At 35.4% G+C, this 27,190-nt stretch overlaps 1 protein-coding gene across 7 annotated transcripts in view; it reads left to right on the top strand.

Moving 5' to 3' along the window:
• GRM8 (glutamate metabotropic receptor 8) overlaps positions 1-27,190 on the top strand; it is a 693,462-nt gene that overhangs the window by 559,768 nt on the left and 106,504 nt on the right. For all 7 annotated transcript variants that reach the window (XM_045564832.1, XM_045564831.1, XM_045564836.1 and 4 more), the window contains one exon: positions 6,270-6,406. In XM_045564832.1, the coding sequence (XP_045420788.1) occupies positions 6,270-6,406 (137 nt within the window). The remainder of the gene's footprint in view (positions 1-6,269; positions 6,407-27,190) is intronic.

Here is a 27,190-nt window from a genome sequence, read left to right on the forward strand (position 1 = left end):
TGTGACTTGATCAAATGGATGGGCAGTAGTCAGCTGCTTATTAAGAGGGGAAAGACTGAAGCACATGTTGGTAAATGTGAGGGAACCGAGCATTCTGGCTGGATATGTTAAGTTTGAGGCAATTGTCAAACAACAAAGTGGAGATACAGATAATTGGATAAGTCTGTGTTCAGGGCTGGGCGTAAAGACTTGAGACTCATCAGTGGGGGCACGAGGTTAAATTTCAAGTTAAAATAGGTTGAAGAAAAAGAAATAAGAAAATGGAGAGAGTAAACACAGTTTTACTGTGGAGGAGAGTGGAAAATAAGGCAGTAGCTGGATGAGGGGCTGTGGGGGTAGAGTAATGAGATTTTTTACTTTCAAGATGAGAGCTTTTAGAACTGATTTGCAAATTGAAAGGGATACTTCTGCCAAAAGTCTAAATTTGTTGATGCAAAAAAAGAAATGGCAACTGTGAACTTGAAAGTTCATGGAAAGTGATAGTGAATGGGGAGCGAGCCCTAGAGAGGAGTGTGGCTTTGATCAGATACGGGACACATGCTGCGATGGGGGGCAAAGAGACTATGATTGTGGATGCAGGTAGGTGGTAGGCTTTGTGGTGGGATGATGTGGGTGTTTTTGTCTTATTGATGCATTTTCTCTGTGAGAAAGTATGAGACAAGCTGGAACAATGACAGGGAAAGGAAGGTGTTAGATGTGTGAGGAGCGAGAATAAGAAACAGTTAAATACTATCTAGAAGGGATGGGGAATGGACCAACTGGGAAAGTGTGATAGGATTGCAGAAAATGTTGATTGTTCATGTGAAATCTGTGAATTTGAAGTGCAACCAGACAGCTGGGTCAGGACGAGATAAAGCAAGTGAGACAGCCAGCGTGCAAAATTCAGGGAGAAAGACGCCCACTTCACTTGCCTCAGCCTAGTTTTGGCCTTGCCAGTTTATGATTTTCTCAAACCATGTTCAGCTGCTTGAGTACAGGCAAAGAAGATATACAATTGAGATAATCATGATTATGATTTGATATAAGAATAAAATTGGACAGAGAGAAGCACAAGAGAACAGAGTATTTGCAAGGAAGATCATAGAACCTACCTAGGAATAGGAGGGAAGAGAAACTACCATGGGGGTGAAGTATAGTGACAAAATGGGGAGATCAATGAATTGGTAAGTTTAGGCGGTCATAGAAATGTTGCAGAGGGGGTGGAAGATGGTGTCCAAAGAGAAAAATCTTGGAGATGATATAGTTACTGGATAGGACAACTTCAAGAGGGTGATCATGATAGTAGGTGCATGAATGAATCAAAAAAAATGATAATTCGAAGTGAGGAAGTCAGCTAATCTTGAGGCCAGGATGTTGGGTCACCCAGGTAGATAATAAGGCTACCAGAGATAGTAACAGAAATATGCATGGAGAAGAATACAGTGAGTAAAATGCTAAATTCTTCAACAAATGAAACAGTATCTGAAAATGTATAAGAACAATATGATTCCTAAATAATTACACTATAATATGATTTTAATTGAAATATATGTCTATTAATTGTAATAAATACTTGATAAAATAAAATGAAAGGAAAGAGAAAGCATGAAAAATTGAGATTCTGTTGAAAATTGCTAATTCCTATGGCTTTTTTGTCAATGACTTAAATCTCATGTATTTATTCTTCCTTTAAGGGTGCTTCATTAAGTAATTTAAAAATTACTAAAGTAACTGATTTCATTTTTAGCTTTCTTTTCTTTCCTGCTCATCCAATAGTGTGGGTGGTGATGAACAGGATAATAAATAAAGTTTTGGTGGCAGGAGGGGGGAAGAAAAGTAATAAACTTGATAGTAAGCAAACTGAGAGGGTTATATTTATAAATATATTTATTATTTTTTGCACATAAAGGTGAATGAATTATTCTTGCATTATTTTTTGTATTGTGGAAACAAAAAACTGTAGACCAAGGGAGCACAAGTGTAGGCAAAGGAACAGATAATGATGATGATAGTTTTTATTCATTGCATATCTATTGTGTGCCAGTTGTACAATAAGTGCTTTGCATGTGTCATCTCATATAACACTTGTAATAGCTTAGGGAGGTTGGGGTATTATGTCTACTTGACGGATGAGAAACCAGGCTTAAGGAGGGTAATTTGCCCAGATCACACAGGTAATTGGCAGAGCCAGAAATCAAACTTTAGTTCCTGAATACCAAGCCCATACTTTCTTCCTCTTGCACAATTTCAAAAGAGCCAATATTTTCAAACAAAATCTTCCTTGAATATATCATTTTTCCTACAAAAAACATGCTGTGAATACTTGAGATGCCTAAAAAATATTTGTGCCCACACATTTCTTGTTGAACAAAAAATAATCAAGGAGATGTGTAAACTCAAGGTAGTACATGACTGGTAAAAAAAATACCTCACAACTACATATTGTTTGTTTTCATTTCTTCATTAGCACACGTGGATGAAAAAATATTTTGAAAGTGTAATGTACTTCAAAATTTATGGAATAACTGAGTTGCCGGTTCTTCTGTGGGTCACTGTGATCGTATAATGGTTAATACTCTGCATTGTGAAATGCCTAAAGTGTAAGATGAAAAGAAACAGAACAAGAAAATTTGATTGAACATAATTTATAGTGCAAAATATAGTCTGAGTATTGCTTAATCAAATATATTTATATTTCTTACCTGTGTTGTTATTAAGCCATAATAAATTGATGAATATATTAAGAGACAATTCCCATTCATTTGGAATTTTTTTCTGGACAAAATGCCACTTAATTCTGTTTTTCAGAGTGGTCAGTTTCAGTATAAAATATGATCTTTTCAAAGATGATAAATCTTTAGAAATTAGTAAATAGCTAATGTGTCTCTCATGGCTACTGAAGTATGCTTTTTAAAACATAAAACAGAATACCATTGCGATCATTTGAGACAAGTCAATACGCAATGGAGTGATTTCTTTCTGTGAGAAGGTTGAAGTAGTTCAACTGTAAGCCTAGCTCAAGATCAGAAATCAGATTAGGAAAACAAGTTGCAAGAGTGATCAGTAATGAAAACCACTTCAGCTGTCAGTGTCTAACTCAAAGACCATTCAAAGATATGTCAGCGTTTCACTGTGGCTTCTAATGTTGCACTAAAAGACTTATTTGATCTCTTTGTTTGTGAATATGAAAGATGAGAGGTAATATAAATGAAGTTGATAATGTTATAAGAGGAGAGCATGGAATTGCTTGGGATCATTAAGGGATGCCTCTTTCATGTTTTATTGTAATTTATTGATCACTCAGTCAATATTCAGTGCTGTCTTTGGTACAATGCATACAAAGATAATAGATACTGTACATTTGTCCTGACCAAGGAGATCATACTATTGTGGGGCATGCAGAGGGTCCACCCAGCGTTGAGCACATGGTAGGCTCTCAATAAATATCTGTTGAATAAATGTTTTGGTTAGGTATAGGATGGACAGTAAATGTGTGCAGAGTATAGTGAGTACTTTGATAGTGCCAGTTAGGACATGAAGAGGTACTTGGGTTCCTTCTCCAGGTTGGGAGGAGTATGCTTCTTTAAGTGCATGACCCTTGAGCCACATCTTGAAGGAATTGTATAGAGAAGAAGGATTAGGAAGAAAGAGGATGGGAACTTAGAGAAAATAGTATGTGCAAAGGCAGGATAGTGAGACTGATCATGGTGAATTTAGAGAACTGGATTTTACGTATATGTGGCATATACAGAACAGAGATTAGTGTGAGTGACATCAGGAAAACCTATATGCTCACTGAGAAGTTGATATATTCTCATATAGATGGTGGATTTCAAACACACCATTGCCATAAAACAACAAAATAAATAATAGTTAATGCTTATACAATACTATGTGCTAAATGTTATATATATATATATATATTGATTCATTTAATCTTCATGTATCACTCTGAGGTGGAAATTATTATTAGTTTCTCATCTTTAAAGATGAGAAAAGTTAGATACAGAAAAATTAATAAATGTACCCAAGGTAATAGATCTAATAAGTGACAGAGCTGGGGTTTGAACCTAATGATCTGGCTCCAGAACCCACATTCATCACTGCTTTAGAGTGTTGTCCCTTAATACAATGTCAAATTTAGTGTATCTTAATATTAATAATGATATTTGAAGGATCTAAGTTGGAAATTATTATTTTTGTGACAATGCAGTTATAATTCACTTGCCTTCCAATATGCTTTCTTGAGTTAGAGAAAAGAGATATAGAAACAGCTGGTACACTAGGAATTATGTGTAACTCAGGGTACATTCATGGGAATGTGTTACACAAGTGATATTATTCTATCTTGACTACTGTATTGTAAAAAAGACTAGGAACTGCTGTTGTAGAAGATGAGGAATCATTTAGTCAAGGAGGTGACAACTTTGATTTAAGTTAGAGAAAATTAAATATTCTTTTATTCAAGAGAGAATATGTCATTAAAATTTTTCAAAGTGATATATAAATGTCAGGAATTGGTGATGTTAATATGAAATTCATAACGTATGTATTTTTCCAGCCAGAAAGATCTTTCCCATTTGAATTCCAATAATTCTTTGTCTAGTCATCACTTAAAGAACTTCCACTATCCTTTCTATTGCTATATGTTGGTGTGTTCTGAAAATAAATATAGAGTGAATAATAATATTTAATTATCCCATGCACTGTTCTAAGCACTTAGGTATTAATTTATTTAATTCTCATAACAACTCTATGTCTCACAACCACCCTCATTTGCCAGCTGAAGAAACTAAGGATTTAAGAGGTTAACGTGCCCAAGGTCCCTAGGAGTTGGGAAAAGTTTCATATGGCAAATGGGTTTATACTTGAGTACCTAAGGAGTAGCTAAGATAGTACTGATTGATTGGAGAACACCTATTTTATTCCACAAATTTTCATTTCCTTACTGATTTACATATAAAGTCATTTTCCACATGAATTAATAATAATAATTTACATGTTTACAGCTCTTTTAGGACTTAAAATGTATTCAAACAGAATATTACACATATCTATATTAATATAAGAAAAGTGTTCTGTTTGCTGCTTTGTGACTCTGATTACACTTTTTGCAAGTTACTGTATCTTTTGATAAAGTCATCCATTTGTTTGATAAGTTAGATAGAATTGTGTGATTATTGGTATTTAGTTAACTTTATAGATAGATTATACAGTTGACATATGTAACTATTAGTAATATATATTTTTGGAGAGTATAATATGAAAAGAGATAGCAAGAAGTGGAAGCCTTCTAACAGTATAGAAATTAAATCCAATATCCTGTGGGAAGGAAGGGGTCCTGCAGAGAGAAGATAGGCACCAAGAAAAGGGATTGATGTCCAGTGAATTTTTCAAAATAGGAAAGAATAATCCAAGAAGATGAAGGGAAGTCTAAAGGCTGTTAGGGAAAAGGAAAGTCTATATGGACAGTGAGTCCAGATGGAACAAAAAATATAGGGGTGGTGATCCACTTCAACTCTCATACCTGTAATTACCTAAAAGTTAATAAGAAGGAAAGTAAAAATGAGCAGAGCTGTTAAAAGAAAAGACAAAAGCTTCCAAGAGGAATGGAGTTTAGAAAAGACTGTATTTTTTGCATCCTGCTGCTCTGTAGCTGTTACACTTGTCATAGTGAATTGGGGAGATGTCTATGATCTGATTAGAGTTGGAGTTTCCCATTTATCACTGCCTCACACTTTGGGAGGCTACCACCAGTGGACCACATTGATCTAATCTTGGGCAGAAGTAGCAGAGGCAGAGGAATTGAAAAGGCCAACTGCTTCACAGTGAAGTAGAAGTTGGGATAAAGTAAAACTCCAGGGAGTCGGGCCAGGAAGTTCTCCTGTCATATCTTGAGTTGTCATTTGTAGTTCATATTGTACAATAGCTATCATGCTTCAAGACATTTACATTTTTCTCTATTAACTACCATTCTACATAGCCAGTATTGAATATTCAGCCTATCAACTTTTATTTATTTAGCTGTTATGTACATTCACTAACTTGGATACTCATCATTTACTTTCTAATGTGCACAATAAAGCACATCTTATTTCTGTATGTACATCTGGGCTTCTTTTCAAGTAAAGGATATTATGCTATCAAGAATGACCTTGTATGGATTACAGTCTTTGTATCACTTACTACATACAATATATTTTTTATCTACCATTTCTTCTAAGAGAAAAATAAGCCCAGTGGGCTATCTTACTAAAACTTCATTAACAGTGTTTTCTAAATCTTTATAGGTAGTGCTGGTACACCCGTCACTTTTAATGAGAACGGAGATGCTCCTGGACGTTATGATATCTTCCAGTATCAAATAACCAACAAAAGTACAGAATACAAAATCATTGGGCACTGGACCAATCAGCTTCATCTAAAAGCAAGTATCAATATAAATGTACATTAATGTATGCAACTCTCAAGCAGGAATGCTTTATTTTTAAGTATATAACTTATGTTAGAATGGATTTTCCTCATAAATAAATATTCAGAAAATTGATGACATTATCTTTCCTTCAACTTAAAAATGTTATGGACATTCTTAAACTTTTGTACAGAAATTTCCAGATATCTGTAAAGATTTGATGAAAGATCTCATTTCCTTTTAATTGACCATGTACATTTAGAGAAATTTTGCCCTTTTCTGACAGACTCACTTGCTCAAATCTTTATACGTTTGTGTGCGTGCATGTGTGTGTCTGTTGGGGATGGGGTGGAATTAATGGAATGTGCCCTGAATTATAAAGTTTGTGTTTTTAAAGAAGTGTGTATCACCTTTGCCACATCATAAGTTGAGACTTTATGCCTACATCTGATTGATGGAAGTGAATCATGCTCTGTATTTACATTGCCTCATTCAGCTGCAACACCAGGGAAAGTTGATGTATCCAAGGATGGTGTTCAGATGGTTTACCAGCCCTTAGGGCTGCCTTCTGTCCCTGTCTGCCTCAGGCACTCACCAGGTCTGTGATCCATGAATTCTGCAGTTCCTACAAGTGGCTATGTGAGGACCACTTGGAGAACCCAGTCGGAAGCGGACTCCCAGGGCCTGGGGTTGGTGCTGAAGGCCCCAGGGCAGTTGCCTGCTGAGTGCCACACCACCACCCAGGAGTCCATCTCTTCCTGCTAGGATCTGGCAGGGAATGAGTGGGATTAGCATGTAAGGATGGCCATGGGGAGGAGGAGCTTCACAAGTGTGCCCAGGCTGGTGGGCAGCCCCACTAAGGGGATCTCCTAGGGCAGGGGCTTCAGGGGCTGCCGGTAGAATCCACCAATTGTAAGGGGCTCTGGAACAGGAAACCAATTCTGACCTTGATGGATAAGGGAGGTCCAGGAAGTCACAGGGCACAAGGCTGGGGATGGCAGGATAAGGGAGATGTAAGGGAGGGGAAGGTGAGGAGGACAGCATCTGTTTACCACCTGGTAAAGAATTACTTCATATTTTAACAACTCTCAGCCCCACATTAGAGCACACTGGCTTCTTCAGGTATAGAGAAGGAAGGAGCGTGCCCTGCAGGCTCAGCCGAGAATTGGAGTTCATTTATACAGCATCACTTCTACAGAAACACAGGACTATTTACAGGGATTTAGTGGCCAAGGAATCCCTACAGCAACAGCAATGTTTCTTCTGTAGGCAGTAAGATGCTTTTAAGCTGCTTCAAGTAAACTAGAAACATATTCTACTCTTCTGTTTTTCTAATGTGTAACTCACTCTTTCCTCTAATGAAAGTTATCTCCTCTTCTTGATTTTTAAAGCTATCATAATGCTGTGGGAGTGTGCATGTGCTTTCTTGTATTTGAACACACTCAAAAGACATCATTTTGGTATTTTAGATATATTTTTTGCTTCTGTATATCCAAAAATGTCCCCCAAAGTGATAATGTTTATGCAGCATCAGTTACCCAAGTTCTCAGCAAAGAAGTAGATGATGATGAATAACAAAACTCGAAAATGTATGATTTATTTTCTTTGAAATGACTTCCTGATAATTGTCACAGCTATCCATTTAATAATGCACAGACAGCTTATGTTTCCAACTATTGTGCTATGTAAGGCCACATATCTAGAGTTTACTACATGTAGCTTCTTCATGAAGGCTTATCCATTCTTCTGCAACTCAAATTGACATTTATCAAAACATAGTTTTGATAACTCCCCAGGTTATTGATAACAATCTGAAAATCAATAACTTCTTGACAAAAGCGCTTTTGAAAGTGAACATATGTGGAATAAAATAAGCAAGACAAAAAAGATTTGAGAAGGGTTAAAATAGGGAATCTACTTTTTATCTGACTGTTATTAATGCCAAACTGTCTATCATATTCTTATGATTAAGGATTTACATAGCAAAATTCAATGTTTGAGAAATATATGCAGTAATATATAATACTACGATACCTAAAATAATTGTATACACAACTACACATACATACACATATCTCTCCACATATGCATTATGTAGTTATAAAACTTCATATTGAATCTCAAGCTGCTCTTTTATGTACATTTAACAGTGCATGAAAGTTTTATGTTTATGACTGTGTCATCGTTCATAAAATATATCAAAACAATTTGTAAGAATTATTTCTCATGCATGATTATGAGCATTTGTAACTAGATAGCAGTGAGGGAAAATGCAACTCAGAAGAAAACAGTGAATTGGACTGTAGGGTGAGGATATACATCAAGGATTGAATTCTGGGGATTATCAGGACAAACTAAATGACTTTTCTCCTTAGGACCTGGATCAATCACCTGTTTGAAGGTGGAGTAGGGGGGTGCTTCGGAAGCTACCAGTCTGTAAATGTTCTGCTTAAATATTAGGCAAAGAACTCAACAAATTATTTGCCTCACTCAGGTTCATCACCTCTAAAATGAAAACGTTAGTAGCACCTGCTTTACCTGGTTGCAATAAGAAATAAAAAAATAATTAAATGAAATAATATAATAAAGCACTTAGTGCAGTGTCTGGTACACCTGAGATCCATAAGTATTACCTATTACTAATCCAGTATCTCATGATTTTATATGGTCATGGGAGACCTGATGGACAATTATTATAGTAAGTGTCAGTGAAGGTCCTATTAGAAGATGCACTTGAGTTTTCTTTAGAAAGTTCAGAGAAAATCTCCGCATTTAAAATGCTACCATTTCCCCCCAAATTCAGTCATTTCTGTCTGTCTTTGATACTGGCCTTAATACTTTAGAAAATCTTTCCACACTTAAAAAGTAAACTTTCCATAAGATAAATACATACACAATTTATTTTCATATGATAGCATGGGGATAGGTATTGTTTTGTTTTGTTTTGTTTTGTTTTTTTGAGACAGAGTCTCACTTTGTTGCCTGGGCTAGAGTGAGTGCCATGGCATCAGCCTAACTCACAGCAACCTCAAACTCCTGGGCTTAAGCGGTCCTACTGCCTCAGCCTCCCAAGTAGCTGGGACTACAAGCATGCGCCAGCATGCCCGGCTAATTTTTTCTATATATATTTTTAGTTGTCCAGATAATTTATTTCTATTTTTAGTAGAGACGAGGTCTCGCTCAGGCTGGTCTCGAACTCCTGACCTCGAGCGATCCACCCGCCTTGGCCTCCCAGAGGGCTAGGATTCCAAGTGTGAGCCACCCCGCTCGGCCGGTATTGTTATTTTTGAATGGATTTTATAAATTCATTCTGTGCTCATACTCTGCTAAATATTGACTAGAGTGAATGTGTGTTTTCTGCTCTCGGGGCACTCACAGAATACAAGGGGAGACAGACACTCAAATCAACCATTCTAGCACAATGAGGCAGGTGTACTGATGAAGGTGTGTTCATGGGTTTGCAATGACAGTCTAGAGAGAGGTTCCTAATCTGGCCTGACCATTGGTGGGAATTGTTGTGGGAGCAAAGGAGGACAGTGAAAGGAAGATTTACTCCTATCTATATACTCCATCTCTTCTTGTTCTATTAAACCAGATTTATGATACGTTTCACACTCTCAATGGTAAGCATTTATCAGTCAGTTACTGGACTGAATTCTGCCTGTTTTCAAAAGTCAGTTTTTCTGGTTGAATTCAACCATGGGATAAATTTGTCCACAGAGAGTATATGATAAGGCATATTTGAGTACAGCAAATTTGCCCTGAGTATATATCTTAGTGGAAGGAATGAATTTTATAAACACCTAGATTACTCTTTTTTTTTTCTGTTTCCTGGAAAATATAGAAGGATTTCATTTCCTCAAAAGCTTTGTCTTCATTGTTCCAAAAATTTTGTTTCTTGTTTCTTTTTTCTTTTTTTATGAAACTAACCTATGTTCTTAATTTAGCAATTACAATCAGTTAGTATAATTTGTTTATTTTGATTTAAATTTTCTATTCAGTAATCTCAGTCCACACCTGAAGGATGTATTATCTACCTGAGAGTGAATTTGAACAATTAGGTCTTTCTGTTTTGTTAGACTGAGTGTCTCAAGAGGCAGGTGGTCCTTATTAGTGATTACAAAACATATTGTAAGCTAGAGGTTCAGAGTAAACAGAAGAGCCTGAACTGTGAAAATAACAGCCATATGCTGCTTTGAGTCCACAGGGAGAAGGTGTATTGGGGTTCCTGGATGGGCCAAAAATAACTCAAGGGTCACGTTTTTATGCTTCCAACCAGAGCCACTTTTTCTTGATTACTGTAGGAATGAAGCATATGGTTTTTTTTTTATTTCATTGTATTGTTTTCTTCTCTTTATATTCAAACAAGTAATTTGAAGGTAAATAAAAAATAGTAAACAATAGCAACTTCACAAGAATGTCTTACTCACAATTATTAATGGCATGTTGTCAATTGGAAGGGTGATTTGAATGAGAAGGGTTTCGCTGAACCTGCTATAGGTTTTTCAGTGGATCACTCCATGGAAGGAAAACTTTTGACAAATTACTGAACTCTGAGCTTCAGTTTTCTCATCTGTTAAGTGGTATAGTAGATAGGCTTATTATGAATATGAAATGCAGTGTAATATGGTGATCAAGAATCAGATCTCAATGTCAGAAAGATGTTTGAATTCTGACCTTACATTCATGAGTTGTGTAGCCTTGGGCATGCTATTTTACTCTTCTTAATCTCAGGTTCTTCATGTGTATGGAAGCTATAATATCTACTTCACAGAGTTCTTAAGATAATAAAGGGAATTGTATATACAAAAATCCTAGAACATTGCCTGGCACATATTAAGTTTTGAATGAATGTGATAATAATTTTTGTTTTTCGCTATAAGCAGCCTACCAAAGAGAACCTACAATGGGTGTTTCAGTATGAAATAAAATGGAAGCCATATATGCAAAATGTTTTGTCTGCTTTATCCTGATGTTCAGAGTAGGGTGTAGCTGTAAAAAGACGTGTATGCACCATGGTGATATCTCTGTGCCTATTCAATAAGCCCAAAATGATGTTTCCTTTGATACACACACACACACACACACACACACACATATATACATGTGTGTATGTATATATATGAAGTAGTCTCTGTGACTCAAATGCTTTGGAAACAAACAGAAACTTAGGTAAACTTTCTGGTGGAATTTAGCCCCATTTCACAGTCTTTATATTAATACATACCTGTAGCATAGTATTTATAACATGATATTTTAATTGAATGTATGTCTTTTCCTATATAAGATCAAATACATACATGCCATCTGTATGTATACAGGTGATTCTTTGCTTGCTTGGAATACAGAAAGAGAGAAGTCCTGGGCCTCCTCAATTGCCTCAGGGATTTATTATTCTGGATAAACATCAAGAGTTTTTCTTAAATGAAAATAAGTAATTTTATTTGTTTAATAGAAGAACAGCTTTTATGTAATGAGAATATTAAAATAGTCTCAAGGTAATGATGGATTGAATGGAGCTGAAACAGTGTTTGAAGCAAGACTTGACCCCTTGTTTGCTTTAACTCTTAAGAATTGTGCACTTTCTCTTTGCCTCTGTTTCCCTGTTTTTGTAAAGTTGCCTACATTTTCAAATGCTCTTCCATATTATTGTCTATATATATATATATATATATATATACACACACATATATATATAATGTATTTTCACCCTATGAGATAAACTCTACACAAAGCACTCCTTTCCTACAAAACAGAAATGTTAATCAATTCCCTGAGACAATTTACATATTTTTATATTGCATTTCCTTAACAAATTATTTTGTTATTATGTTCAATAGTTTTAATTTTTTAACCTTGTTATTAGAGATATATGTGATTACACACCACCATTATAGTATTAGAGTATTCTGCATTTGACTCTGTACTTACTTTTCCAGTGAGTTTTATACTTGTGAGACAAATCTGGTGGTGTTGTACTCCCTCAGCTTTATTTTGTCAGGGAAATCTTTACCTTAACATCATTTCTGAAGGAATACTGTTCTGGGTACAGTATTATTGGCTGACAGTTTTATTTTTTCTTCTTCAGCACTTTGAAGATATGATCCCCTGGACTGTAAGGTTTGTGCTGTTAGGTCTGCTGCTTGCTGTATTAGAACTCCCTTCTATGTTATTTCCTTCTTTTCTCTTTCGGGTTTCAGGATCCTCTCTTTGTCACCTTTGACTGGTTATAATATGCCTTGGATGGTCTTATTTGGATTGCATCTGACTAGAGACCTTTGACCTTCCTGTACGTGGATATAGACATCTTTTGTCATGCTGGAAACATTTTCTGCTGCTATTTCCTTAAATAAGCTTTCTATCCCTTTATCTTTCTCTTAAACTCAAACTTTATTGCTATAACATATACTTTGGATTCTTTAAAACTGGCATAGTGATACCTCAGTTACAATATACTTACTAAAGTTATAGCAAAATTACCTAAGACAAAAGTTCTCATTTAAAAGCAATAACATCTGGGTTCAGGTCCTGTTTTAGTTTGTAAAAACAGACATACACTGTATCTTCTCTTGCTTCACCTTTCCATCGTTTCTATCAATATTACACTCTCTATGGCATTAGAACCAAACTCTTTTACTGAGTCTCCAAGAGTTCTTTAAAGTTGTCCCTGCTCTATCTTTCTTGTGTTATTCTAACACTCTGCTAGGCTTTGCTGTAACCAGTTCTCATTTGACTGCTTTTCTAGCTGTCAGATCCATTGGTACTGCACATTTTTGCTTTCAGTCCATTTCATTAGATTACAAAAATCAGATATGACTTTTTTACTAGCCACTATATGATCCTTGAAAACACTGATCTAACCTCTTTGTGAGATTTTTCTAAAGGGGACTGGAGGGCACTGTAGTTGTCATATGCTATCTAAATCTGCTGGTAAGAACATACTTTAAGCTTGGCAACTGTGGATTAAAGTTTTTAAATTTGGGTGACCAGTTATCTTGTTCTTAATGTTAGTTTATTGAAGAATTGGCTGATTTTTTTATAAATGATCTTCATAAAATATGTAATAGGGGTTTAATTTCATGTTGTTTAAGGCACAAATGAACTTAACAGAGAGGCCCTAGGAAACATATGAGATTTAAAAAGCAAAATTGGAAATTAGGAGACTTGCTTTTAACCTGAGTTCTCACTAATACTCAGATGAATTTGTGCTTTGTTGCTTAATATTTAGGGCCTCAATTTCCATGTTTGATCTTCTGTCCAGACCACTAAAATTTTCTTCATAATCAGCAATAAGGCTGTATCAATTCTTAGGCTTAGTTCTCTCTTTTGGCATCATGAATTTGGAGAGTCCTGAAATGTTTATTTTTCCTTTACATAAGTTTGTTGTCTTATATAGATTCAGTCCATGGAGCTATAAAATAATTATAATAGTTGCATCAAAGATAACTGATCACAGGTCATCAAAATAGAATAATAATGAAAAAGTTTGAAATATAATAAAATGTGACACAGAGCATATGAAGTGAGCACATACCGTTGGAAAAATAGCTCCAATAGACTTGCTCAACCTAAAATTTGTAACAAACATGATATTGAAGAAGCACAATAAAATGAGGTGTTCCCCTATTGCCCTTTTATTTTACACACAGTAAGCAAATTTATGTTTGAGGGTAGGTGTATTAGAACTCAGCTATAGTGATCCCATCTCAATTCTGCCTTCATCACAGGCAGAGCTTATCCATTTCCTGAGACTCCTGAGAGTTCTCACTCTTCATCAGCTCTTCATATATATCATGTATGTTAAACTTTTCTCCAGAAGATGAAGTTTTGAATCTGCTACTGGCTACATAAGCAATTACTGGGCATTATATGAAAAAATAGAACTTTTTCATATTCTTTAAGAGATTGTTAAGAAATAACTGGCCTTGAAAAGTTAATACCATTCTACTACCCTTATGGAATATCTTCCCCCAGGACAGAATTTAGCTTATTTTCTGAGAATTTGTGATGACTCTGAACATTAGGAGATCGTCCCTTTTACAGTTTTTTCTTTTTTCTAAAACTGTTGGAAACCTGAAGCTGAAATAACCTCCAAGATGATAACTGTGGTTCTTGTCCAAGTCAGCATTTTCCCAAAGCCTTCTTCAGAGCACTGGTTCCATAGCAGTCTTTTAAGTAGCTGTTACACTGCACACAAAGGCTTTCTGGTCAAACAAGTTTAGGGAACGTTAGGAAAACTGTTTTTGTTTTGTTTTGTTTTCCTGTAAGACTTCTTATAGTCTTTAATATGCTAATTTACATGATGGCTGACTGAGAAGGGGACATTGGATATACTGTTTAATAAATTGATTTAAACATAAATTCTTTTTTATTTGAAGAATATTTTGTGGAACTAATATTCCTTAAACCTGCTCTGAGAAATATTGGCTTAAGTTGAAATTTCCATCGAAAGTGAATTATATATGTATTAACTCATTTGATCTTTACTATAACACTGTGCATTAGGTACTTTTACAATGACCATTTTGTAGAAGAGGAAACTATGATTAACAATAAGTTTCTTATTTAAGTTCACTCAGCTAGTAGGAACATAGATAAAATTCAAGAGCATATATATCTGACTCTCATGTGCATGCTTTTAGGAACACAGAAGAATTAGAATCAAGCAGAAGTTGGTGACTGATTGGATATGGGAAACCAGAAGAAGGTGGAGCTCATGATTGCTCTTAAGTATAATAGATAAGAATACAGGAGAAAGAGATTTTAGGAAGAAGAAAGCTTCAGGAAGGAAGTAACATTTAAGCTAGTTGGACCTAGAATGTTCTGGACAAGAGACAAGAAGACAAGGTATATCACAGGGAGCCAGGGGATTCCACCAAGGCAAAAAGAGAGAGTTTTGGAATTTTCATGAAGAACAGAGGGAATAGGAAGAGAAATCATAGCAGATCTATTTGAAAAGCAAATTGTGGAATTTGGATTTCAACTTTGAGTGTGGATTTTATCCTAAACGTAGCAACAGTTACCACTCTAAGGAAATAACCTGATGGATGCCAACTGGACATTAGGGAGATTAACTGTATCAGTCTATAAAAAAGATGGCCCTCAGAGACAATCATGATTTAACAGTGCTAATTAACCATTCAAATTATTAGTGACTAGACATGTCTTTAACTTATGATTTATTTACTAAAAAAAATGTTTTTAATTAAACAAAATCACCCTTTATCCTAAGCACAACTTTTTTTCATATGGGGCAAGCAAGTTTTCTTTTTGCAAAACATCCGAATCTATTCTGTAATATTTTTTCTAAACTTAATGTTGATCTTATTTTATTTTAAGGAATTTAGGGACCTTTTCAACAACATTTCAAAATGTGTTTAGTAACATTTCTGTAATATTTATTAAGTAGCAATACTAAATAGATATCTTATTGTTTAAATTAATTAATTAATTATTATTTAATTAATTAATTATTATTTATATTTATTATTAATTAATTTATTAATTATTAAATCCCTTTTTTCTATGTCTCAAGTCATCAAGCAATATTAATCCCTTAAATGCCACAGTTTTGCATATTTAAGTGAATGAGTTAGTAGACAAATTCAGGAGACTTTGGGGCTGAGTGTTAGTTCCGTTGACAAATTAATGGACCCTCTTGGTGCACCCCAGAAGACAAGCAAGTAAAATATCTTTTTCTGCAATACCAACTACTTTTGCCCTTCCCATAAAAACTTTATAAAACTAGTTGGACAAGGGTGAAATGTTTCACCAGCATCAGAGAAAAGCATAGTTATAATGTCCATTGCTTGCCATAGACTTATTAAAATGTCACTACTCTAGTGTTGAGGCTAACTCTAGTGAGCATACTATTGCACTGATATCCTTCCTCATCTATGAATGGAAAATTCTTATTGTATAGGGGTTCTTATTTTATAGAATTTTTTAAAGATCAAAAGAATTTTGTAACAGAAAATACTTTGTAAACAGCTGTTGAATTGTTAGCTATTATTTGTAAGGGCCATAATCATTTTGTCTAGAGAATACCAGCCACACAAAACCACATTAAAAAAAACAAAAAAACAAATACCAAACTCAGCTTTGTCCTTTTTTCTCCTTTAAGAGAATTTTTGACATATTTTGAAGTATAAATTTAGTCAGAATTGAATTTGCATACATTTAAACAGAACTGAACTTTTAATGTTTTGTTTCCACTGACTTTTGTGTCTTTCCTTTTCTTTTCTTTCCTTGCTTTTGGGGTGGGGGGGGGCAAAGTGGAATCTTTTACCATTACTTAGAAAAAGACCTTTTCATACCTCACATAAGATAATGCCCATGACAAAGTCTAGTATTATAATTGGCACACAGAATAAGTTCTCAGTAAATGTGGGTTGAATCTCCAAAATTTCCTTGTAAATTTGTCACTTAACCATTTACCCATTGCTTCAAATGGATAAGGCCAGAATGGGAAGAGAAAAATATATTTTTTAAAACAATTTTCCCCTTTAAGTTTAATAATGGTCCTATGACTGACATATAATACAAAATATAACTAAAATTAGAGAACTGAATTAAAGACCAAAATAAAAATGGTAATTTTCCATGAATGTGCCTTTTTGAAACCTTCTAATAGACTTTAAAGCATATAAAAGAGCTGCTTTTTGTTATTGGAGCCCTCACCATTCAAGAGTACACCTCCACAGCATGGCAGCCATCTGCTGCTGCTCCCTAGTGGCTGCCCCTAAACTGCCTGGATTCTCTAAATGTTGAGTGGAAGAAGAGAAAGGAACAGCTGTTCTGGAGCTTTGTGGCTGCCTCTGCCCTCCCCACCACCTGGCAAAAGCACAACTCAGCTCATAGAGCAAGCAGACACACTAAGCCAGGCTGTATTCCTCTTCACACCACTTGCTCATTCCTCACACAAACCACTAATCTCTTTTCTGCCATCCCTTATCCTTCTTTCTCTTATTTCCATTCTGTCTTCAGGATGCTAAGAGGGAATTGAATAGGGAAACTGAGAGGCTATATCCAGAGAGATACAGGATTCTGGCCAAATTGTGTCCTGTTTCCCATCTTACTACTTTTATTTCTTTAACCAAAAATTCTTTTTTAGAAAAGTTTATGTGTCAGGAATATATATAAATACATTATTTCATTTAGTTTCTAATAGAACCTTTATGATGAGTATTGCTATTTATATGTAACAGGAAAACATGAATATAAGACTATTAAAAGTTTTTCACTGTAGTCTTCTCTTTAGGGAGAAACATCTTCGCTGCCCAAAATCAGGTTGATGAATGAGAGAATCAGGAATCTTTGAAATCAGTTTGATTGATTTTACACTGAAGAGATCAGAGAAAGAAATGAATATATCTATGGGATGAGGATAGGGATAGAGAAAGGAGCAGGGGGGTTGTGTTTGTTGGGAGATTTTCAGAGTTGCAAAAGAAGAAAGAGAGAGAGTACATCTTTGGTACAGCTGCAAAACGAGAAAGATGCATATTCAGACAGAGAGAAAAAACGAATGCTTGAGTTTGAGAGCTCTTCCATGAGAAAAAGCATGCTCAAGAGGGGTGCAAAAGTATTTTAACAAATTATACTGGGTTACAGAGATTTATCTTTTGGCATTGCTGAGAAATTTTAATGAATATTTAAGTTGCTTCCAAATTAGATTTTGATATTTAGACGTTATGCTATAGTTCCATGAGACAGCTGAGTTTTCTGTGGTCACAGTATTGGAATATAAAATGTCATATCTACTGTTTTTTTTTTTTGGAGTAAATCATCACCTAGAATATAGGTTAGAGTAGAATTTCATAGTGTCTTACAGTCTAGAAATTTCACAGAAATTTCAAGATAACTAGATTTTTCCTGTGGTTGTCCCTGGAATACTACTATACCAAAGCTAAAGGGAAACTTTGCTACTACTCGGTGAGTAATGCTTTTAGGTAAGAATCTACTATTTGGTTTTGGATTATTATATGTATTACTTTTTTTTTTTTTTTTTTTGAGACAGAGTCTCACTTTGTTGCCCGGGCTAGAGTGAGTGCCATGGCGTTAGCCTAGCTCACAGCAACCTCAAACTCCTGGGCTTAAGCAATCCTACTGCCTCAGCCTCCTGTGTATCTGGGACTACAGGCATGCACCACCATGCCCGCCTAATTTTTTCTATATATACTTCTAGTTGTCCAGATAATTTATTTCTATTTTTAGTAGAGACAGGGTATCGCTCAGGCTGGTCTTGAACTTCTGATCTCGAGCGATCCACCCGCCTCGGCCTCCCAGAGGGCTAGGATCACAGGCGTGAGCCACTGCGCCCGGCCACTTTTTTTTAATTTAGTGTTAAATGAATGCACTAAATTAAGACTTTCTAGGAAGTTCTTTTAGGTAACTGCAGATTGGAAATTAGCTTTTTAACTTTATTACCCAGGAAAAGAGAGACCATTCAGAATGGAGGAAAGAAGTGTTACACCCATGCCTAGATTGGGTGATGGCTTGAAGCTCTGCTCTCCTGACTGAGGTTCTATTCCTAGAGGTTAAGCTTGGAAACCACTAGGTTAAACTACTAGGAATTTAAAGAATTAATGATGAAGAACAGAAAAACAGAGCTGTGAGTTATGGATAGAATTTCTCACTTAAGCAGGACAGCTATGAGTAGGCTTGGAGGCCATAGGGTCAGCAGTGAAGTGAATAATTGCAGGGTTTGGCTCTAGGGTGTTTCCCTGGAGTCAAGGACTCCGTAAACTGTGCTTCTGAAGAAGACTGCCTCACTGACCTAGAAAGAGAATAACAGAGTCAATGGGGTTGACAGTGTAAGTTTGATCTATAATTAGACTTTAATAATAAATGGAGAAGTATCCACCTTTGCATTCAGACTGGCGGGAATTCATACCCTGGGCCTGTGAGGTCAGAATCCTCATCGAGTTTTTGAGGAATAGAACAGGAAAATATCTAAAAGATGGGAGGAAAGAAAAAGAGATAAGGGACAGTCTGGGCTGATATTGAAGGAATTTCTGTAGTTTTAAAAGAAGAAAGAGGCCCGGGGACAAGTTGCAAGTATTAGAGATATTAAAAGATGGGAAAAGAGGACTTTTCATTTGCTCTATGCTGTGCATTGAGTCCTCTTTCAATATTTTGGAGTGACATAAAGAAGTATTTTAATCACTTCTCAAAATTTTGGTGGAAGTTTGGCTTTTAAATATTACAAAATGCTTGGCCCAGTTCACCTCATGCATTGACTTTGCAAGTGTTAAATGTATTTATAGATGAGGAAGCCAAAGTTCAGAAAATAGAAATGGTTTACTCATAACTGTCCAGCTACAGGACTTGACCAAGACTCAAGCTGCTTGCATTGCATAGCGGCTGTCTCCATCAGCCTCCGTCATGTTTCTTAATATTAACCACTCTGGGAAAAGAGGGGATGGGGAGCTAATTATTAGGTGATGCAAGAAATAGATTCGGGTTCAAGACCGAAAACTCCACATGGAGGTTGAGAGTGAGAGACATAAATATAAGAAAAGAAAGTAAAGCTCATAATAGTACCTTGGGACATGGAATATTCTTTTAAAGGGTTGGTCTGTGTAAAGATAAGAGCATCACAGGCTTACAAAGTCAACAGATATGGTGTATGTAAACAAATATAATGTTCCTGAGTTCCACATTGACATCTGATTATTCAATTATGGTGGTTTGATTAATAATATTCTTCCTTTCTTCAGGTTTGAAGATGAGACTCATGGGTCAAGTAACAGATTTTATTTTACTCCCTAAAGGATCTGTTGTCTACCCTTACAGTATATGGTATCTCAAAGTTAACTGAGGGAAAAAGAACCACCAGAGAATTTAAGAGTACAGCAAGCCAGTTCTGAGACAGCTTGCAATTCAATAGGGCTGACAGAAAACTATGAGTCATGTTATGCTATCCTTGCCTAATAGAGTCGGTATTCATCAGGGAACTTCTTCACAGGAAGTGCCAATTCCACGCCTTAACAGCCAGGTCAATAGTATCAGACAACAGATACAGACTCCAGGACAGTCTGCAAGACAGTCCAAAAAAAAAAGGAGCTCGTTTAAAAAAATAGTACACTGCACTTTTGCACTTTGTAAATGTCTAATTAAAATGGAAAAAAAAAAAAGAAAATAAAAGAAGTGGAACTCTAGTTGCCTTGAGGTATTTCAGCTCACAAAGCACTTAAAGACTTAACTTTATAGGAGAAAAAAGCAAAGTGAAAAGAGAATTGGAACACACATCTGAAGATTCAGGTAGTTAAGACTTCAAACAAAGGCCAGTCCTGAAGATGTAGCTTCATCACTGATCATATAATAGGTGGGAAAAATCCCTAACTTCTAAGAAACGACACCTTTGTGTCTAGCATTGGAATGTGTTTATGATGAATATGTGGTTTTTCAAATTCATCACATCCTTTTCTAATATCCCCTTCGGTCTGTGTTCACAGATGTACTTGACTACTTTTCAAGGGTTCAATCATGCTAGAACTCTCTATAGTTATCTGTTAAAAAGCTGTAATATTCCATCCACAATAAGTGGATTTGCTTATGTCCAGCATTTATGAGGAGTTTAGTGTGCTGCCAGTAACAATAGTAATGATGGCTTTGATTTAATGGTTTATTTACTAAACCAATAGCTGCAGTTCAGTGTTGGCACATTAGACAAGCAGAATTGACTGAACCCAGAAATGTGCATTTAGTCTCCAGGTTAATTGGCAACGGTAGAAGTGTCACTTAAAATGGTGTTTTAAGTTTTACCTTTTAATTTCTTTTGAAGTTTTTATTTTAGAAAATTGCTTAGAATGGAAAGCAAGAATATCTGATCCCACCTCCCCAGACATTTGGACCCACCTGGAGAGGCAACTTCTTTTAAATGTTTGTAATTCTTTTGGTGATAAGTTATTATTTTTATATCTCATTCTTCATCTATCAAGTTACTTACTGAGATTATGATAAGAAATGTAGGATTTTGTTCACTTTTGCTATCCTTCATACTCTTTTCTCTTCCCAAAAGCTTGCTTTTTATGGTAACTGTTGTTATGAATTCTGGTTTTTCTTCTAGTACATTTTGTGACCCCAGACTACTTAAGCCTCCATTCCAGAGTTTTGACATATATCTTGACTTCTTGTTTTATAAGAAAAATGTATTAAAAGATACAGATTTTGTTCTGCCTTTTCTTCCCATATATACAACCCATTTTTGTTTGTTTGTTTTGAGTCACACTTTTACATCATCACATTGTGCATATTGGTATTCTGTCCTGTAAGGACAACCATGTCCTCCCTTTTATTGTTTCTGGGTTGACTCTAAAAGTAGAAAACAAACATTTTCATTATTATCACTTTGTAAGCATTGTTTAAGTTCTGGGATGAGGCTCCATTTCCCTCTCCAGAAGATCTTATGCCGTAAACCTGGAGCTACTAAGAGTGTTGCTGGCATTGAGGTCAAATGGGTTCTCTTTTCTTACACAATCTATTGCTTAACATTCTAATGCATTTTTACTCACTTTAGATTAAAAAAAATTACTGATACTTCCAATCATTTTTTTTTGTTGTTTTTCCTTGCACAGTTTGTAGTTCTCTCCCCCGTCCCCCAATTATCTTTATGGTCTTCCTTCAACCCCCTTAGAGATGTCTCTTCTGTACCTCTCTGTCTCCCTGTTCCCAGCTTTGCTGGTTTCCTCCTAAGTTGCTGCACAATTGCCCTCTTGTGAATTCTCTTCACTACTCTTTTGGGATGGGCTATTATCTCCTGGATTCCATGTTTTCCTCTTTCTTAGTTTACTTCCTACATTTTTGAAGTACATTATCAAATAAATTCCCATGATAGGGTGCAAGGAGATAAACTATCTCAGAACATGTTTTAAAAATAACTTTATTCTGGCTTACACTTAAATTGAAGTTTGGTTGGATTTGGAAACATTGATAGAAAATTTTGCATCAGAACTCTAAAAGAATTACCTGGTTTTTAATATCCAGTATTGGCATAAGAAGTCAAATACCTTTGTAAGAAACTAGGGGTGACTTGACCTCCTCTGGCATTCCCCATGCAGAGGACCCAGGGGGCCTTTCAGTGTGGAGATTCAGGTCCTTTAGCCTTGGAACATTTCTTTGCATTATTTATTAGATATTATACCACCCCTCAGTCTTCTCTAATCTTTCTTTTCTTGTAATTCTTTTAACCAAATATACTCTGTGGGATGATTCTTGATCTCACACTTTCTCTCATATTTGTCTTTTAGATTTATGCATTCTACATGTTCTCAATTTTATTTACTGAACTTCTCAACTTCTTATTTCAGCAGTTGTATTATGAATCTCTAATAGTAACATTTTTGGTCCCTAACATTCAGTTTTAGTAGCCTCTTATTTTATATGTATGGGTACATTTTCTTCTTGAATCTCTATATTATTTACAATTTTTAAAAGTTCCTTTTCATCCTGTGGAATACTTCAGTTTCTTCCAAGACCAGAGAGTTTTCAGTTTGTGTATCTTCTGGTCTCTCTTTCCTGCTGTTTAGTGACACTTAGTTTAAGAAATTCCAGTGTCTTTGGAATTGGTTTCCTCCCCTGCTGTGAAAGAGGATGGACTTTGATCTGAAGGGGAGGTCAGGCCAGGGATTCTATACAGGTCAAAGGAGAGTGGGACCTACCTGTTGGCAGGTAAAGAGGATTTTTCTTATAGGAAGGGCCAGCATGCACACTAGAAATACTAGTATCTGAGAATTTTGTTCAAGTACTTAAATAAGAACCCTCTGGTTTCTTGCCAAGGGGTAAATGCCAGTTCAGTGGGATGGGTCTCCCATCCAGGTCCTGCACGTGGACCATCATTTATTTTCAGTACAGTGTTTAATCTCATTTAAATCTCATGAAGTCAAAATTACTTGCTGTCTCTGTATGCTGTGTCTCCACGGGCTTCCCTTTGGGAAAATTTGTTTCCTTTGAAGCCCCCTTGCATTATATTTTATTTTGTAAATTTTCTACTTGTTTTTATCTATCAAGTTATGAGCCCCACTTTCTATATTTCTGGCATTTATTAAAAATCTCTTGTGTTGGTAACAATTGCCTATACATTTTGTGTAATTACGTAGTCTTTAATGACTTTTCTGCAGAAGTGTCCTGGAATGATGGACAGCAAATTCCTGAGCCGTGCCCTCGTCCTGGACTAGCTGTGGCAATGTGATCTTGAAAGCAACCTTATGAAATGTTGTTCCATTTGTGAAAAGGGTAGTTATCTATTGGTTTTACAGATCATTAGATTTAGAAAAAAAGTGACAAACATGAAAGAAATTGTATTTGAATCTAATCATAGCCCATGATGCTGATATTCTGAATACATGTTCTCAAGAGCTAAGATTTGGGGATCTCAACTTTTTGGGATATTTATGAATAGCTATGTGAATCAACTGGATACCTATTTTCTAGAAAGAGTCCTGGGTTGTGTTTTTGCTCATCCCCATGTCTGTTATTTTTTAAGATGGAGTAGCCAGGGAAAGTGCTGTGGTGATTCTTATGGATGAAGATCTTGGGGGGGAATGTCAGAGAATGCTCCTGGAATTTTTAATAGTTTTATCATTTAGCATCAGTGGCATTCAAGTAAAGGAAGATGTTTTTCAAGAGCTCTTTAACCTTACAGTAAATTGGTAATAGGAATAATGCTAAGCTAAATTATTCATTGTTACCACTTATAAAAACTTCTTTAGAGACTTCTAGTCCTTGTCAGTGGGCGGATTGCTGCCTAGGAGTACAGAAGATATTTTGAATTTCTAATTTCTTGTTTATTTTATATTCATACAATGAAGTTTGCTATTGCAGCTGGAGTGGCTTAATGCTTTGAGCCCTAAAGTTATAATTTAAGAAATATCCTTCCTGACAGATGTCTAGGACCTATATCCCACTTCACGCTCACTGATGCAAGGATTTTTCATCCAACACTATTCTGTACTGTCTCCCAGTGGGGGACTGCAGGTGAACTGAAATCAAATATAAAATAACTGAAGGCCAGAAAATATGAATACGTGATATAGAAAGTATGCATGTGGCAAAGTACTGATTGAGAAGAAATGAAATGAGGAAGAAGCGGCTGGAGAAAATAAAAAGGCAATAGATGCCAAAAGAAAATATCAGGTTAGCTTTAGGAATCAAGGAATTTGGAAAACTTGATGTAGTCTGGAGCTAGGGAAGGGTTAAGAGGAAAATCAGAGTGTTCTGGTCATGAAATCCAAGTGGACAAACAACAAACTCATAGTTTAGGTGACTACAGAGCAAGAAAATTTTATCTTATAAGTTGTTCTTCAAGCCCTGATTGATAACCCTAAGCATTTTTAAGGACTGGAGTTTAAAAAGGATAATTTCTAAGACTGATATTTTTTAGATCTGAAAAACGGGCCGATCTGGGTTGACTTGGGTGACAACTTGCTTTTCTGTATTCAGCTTAGAGTTCTAACACCTTGCAACCAATAATAGAGTAGATTTCCTTTCTAAATGGATGAGACTGCATTTTTGTATAATTTATGTTGTTAGCAGGACGTGGGAGAAGACACACTTTACCAAACATTACTGGGAGAAATCTCTTGGCCCTTCCATCCTCAGAAAGGTTCCTCCTTGGAGTTCTCTGCACGGTTTCATTCCAATTTTAGTGACAACGTATTAACATTGTCTGAGAAGTACTGATCTGTTAGTATTTGACTGGCAGCTCTGATTCAGATACAAAGTATCCTTTTCTTCCTGCAGTAGAATAAAATTAAAAATAAAAATTCACTTTCAGCATTTTTGTTTCTTTTTGAAGAAGTTTCAGTACATTTTGAGAGAACAAAAATTCAGTTCCCTGGAGCCTGTCATGATGGTTTAAATACCCAGGTTGGAAAGAACTTTGCAAACAATAGTTACTTGGCACTTTTTCCAGCTTCAGCATTGAGAGCAAATTAGAGAAACATTGTCTTGTGGCTACATTAGGTAAAAGCCAAAATAAAAGTAGATTAAGAAACTACTCAGTCTTTAGACAGCTCAATGTTTTGAGAGGAGAAACAAAATTTTCCTTGTTAGATAGTTGTGGATCTTTTGTGTGTTCATTTGGAGCGGCTAAACTTTGCAAATTTAAAATTTGCAGCATAAATTTTTAAAAAAATCATAAATTTTAAGAAGTATGATGGAGTAGAATTTTGAAAAATCATCAGAGTATAGAGCTGAATCCTTATTGTTTAGCAGTCAATTTGCAAAGGAATTGTTGTTCTCTAGTTTATTTTTTCAGGGATTACATATCCTGAGTTGTTTTTTCTTCTCCTTGATTTTCCTATCAACCTTAATAGTGATTTTACAGTTGCTTAGGATGTTTCCATCCTAGCTCGATTTCAAATCCCTTTGAAATGATTTCCAGCTCATTATAGAGCTACAAATAATTGTCACAACACTGAAGCCACCAGACTCTAGCAGCATCCTTTGGTTTGGTTTAATTTTAATGTTATAAAAATATTATGGAAGAATTGTCCCATTTATTTTGTAACCTGATTATCATTTTTAAATTTTAGTGGGGTTATTTATGAGGGAAATGTAAATGAGGGAAAGTGTAAATTTTTAAAAATATTTTTCATCAAACAACAGATTAGTGATCTGCATACAAATGTAGGAGAATAATAATTTACTCCAAAGTCAGTCATTTTTAAAATCTAAAATTCTCAATTATATGAAGTTAAAATAATAGTTTCAAAGAAGTACAAAAGGAAGAAAGAGATAGAGAAAGGGAGGTGGGGAGAGAGAGAGAGAGAGAAGAGCCAGGCAATTTTCTTGGACATATGTAAACCAGAGACCCAGATGTTTTTGAATACTAATGAGATAAGTCTAAATTGTTTAGATTTAAAGATTGACATCAGCTCTGAATTACTTATTTTAATGGAAAACAGTTGTAAAATAAAACTAATGGATCATTAGGAAATATTTTATTTTTGGACTATATCTCTGAATAACTGTGAATAAATTTGATGTCTTGAAAATTCACTTTAAACAGTAATAAATGCATGTTGGAAAGTGCTAAGAGGCACTATAGGCTTTTGAAGCTCCCTCTTTGTTGCCTTCTCCTTCTGTTTTGTTCTTAATTCACATTTTGATACCCTCAAACTGATATAAACAACAGCCAAATTTCCTTTTTTTGTTGTAATTTTAACTAGTTTGCTAAATAATTTTGCTTTATTGGCGGTATAAAGAAGACATTGTTTATTTCTTCTTTTCTTGTCCTTTAAAAAAGTTGAGTGCAGATTCTGTACCTTTTTGATAATTTTTGGCTATTAAAATTAATCCAACACCATTTAGGACTGTCACTTTGTATCTTATTTATTTATAAGAGATGTGGCATAGGCTATGTTACCCAGGCTGGCCTCATACTCCTGGGCTCAAGCAATGGGACTATAGGCATGCCTGGATTTCATATCCTGTGTAAAGATTACCCCTCACACCTCCCAGTGTAGGCTAGCGCTTTTATTTTGGCCAACTAAGGAGTGAGAGCTTGTGGGCAAAGATGGTGGTGAGTCCAAGGCTGATGTTTTCTTTCTGCACATCTTATTATATCTTATTTCTCTCTCTCTGTGGCTGGTTGGGAGAAAGAAGGATTCATAGGTGAGACCAAGTACTTCTTACCTAATGGAGGTTTGTCAGTAACAAAGAAATATCTTTTTCTTTAATTTTATTTTTTTATAATAGAGAACTAATTTATTTACTGCTTAAAGTCTACATGAGTTTTAGAATTATTTTATTGTAGTAAGAACACTTAACATAAAATCTACCTTCTTAATTAAAAAA

The sequence above is a fragment of the Lemur catta genome, chromosome 11 (genome assembly GCF_020740605.2).
Source record: "Lemur catta isolate mLemCat1 chromosome 11, mLemCat1.pri, whole genome shotgun sequence".
Taxonomy (NCBI): Eukaryota; Metazoa; Chordata; class Mammalia; order Primates; family Lemuridae; genus Lemur; species Lemur catta.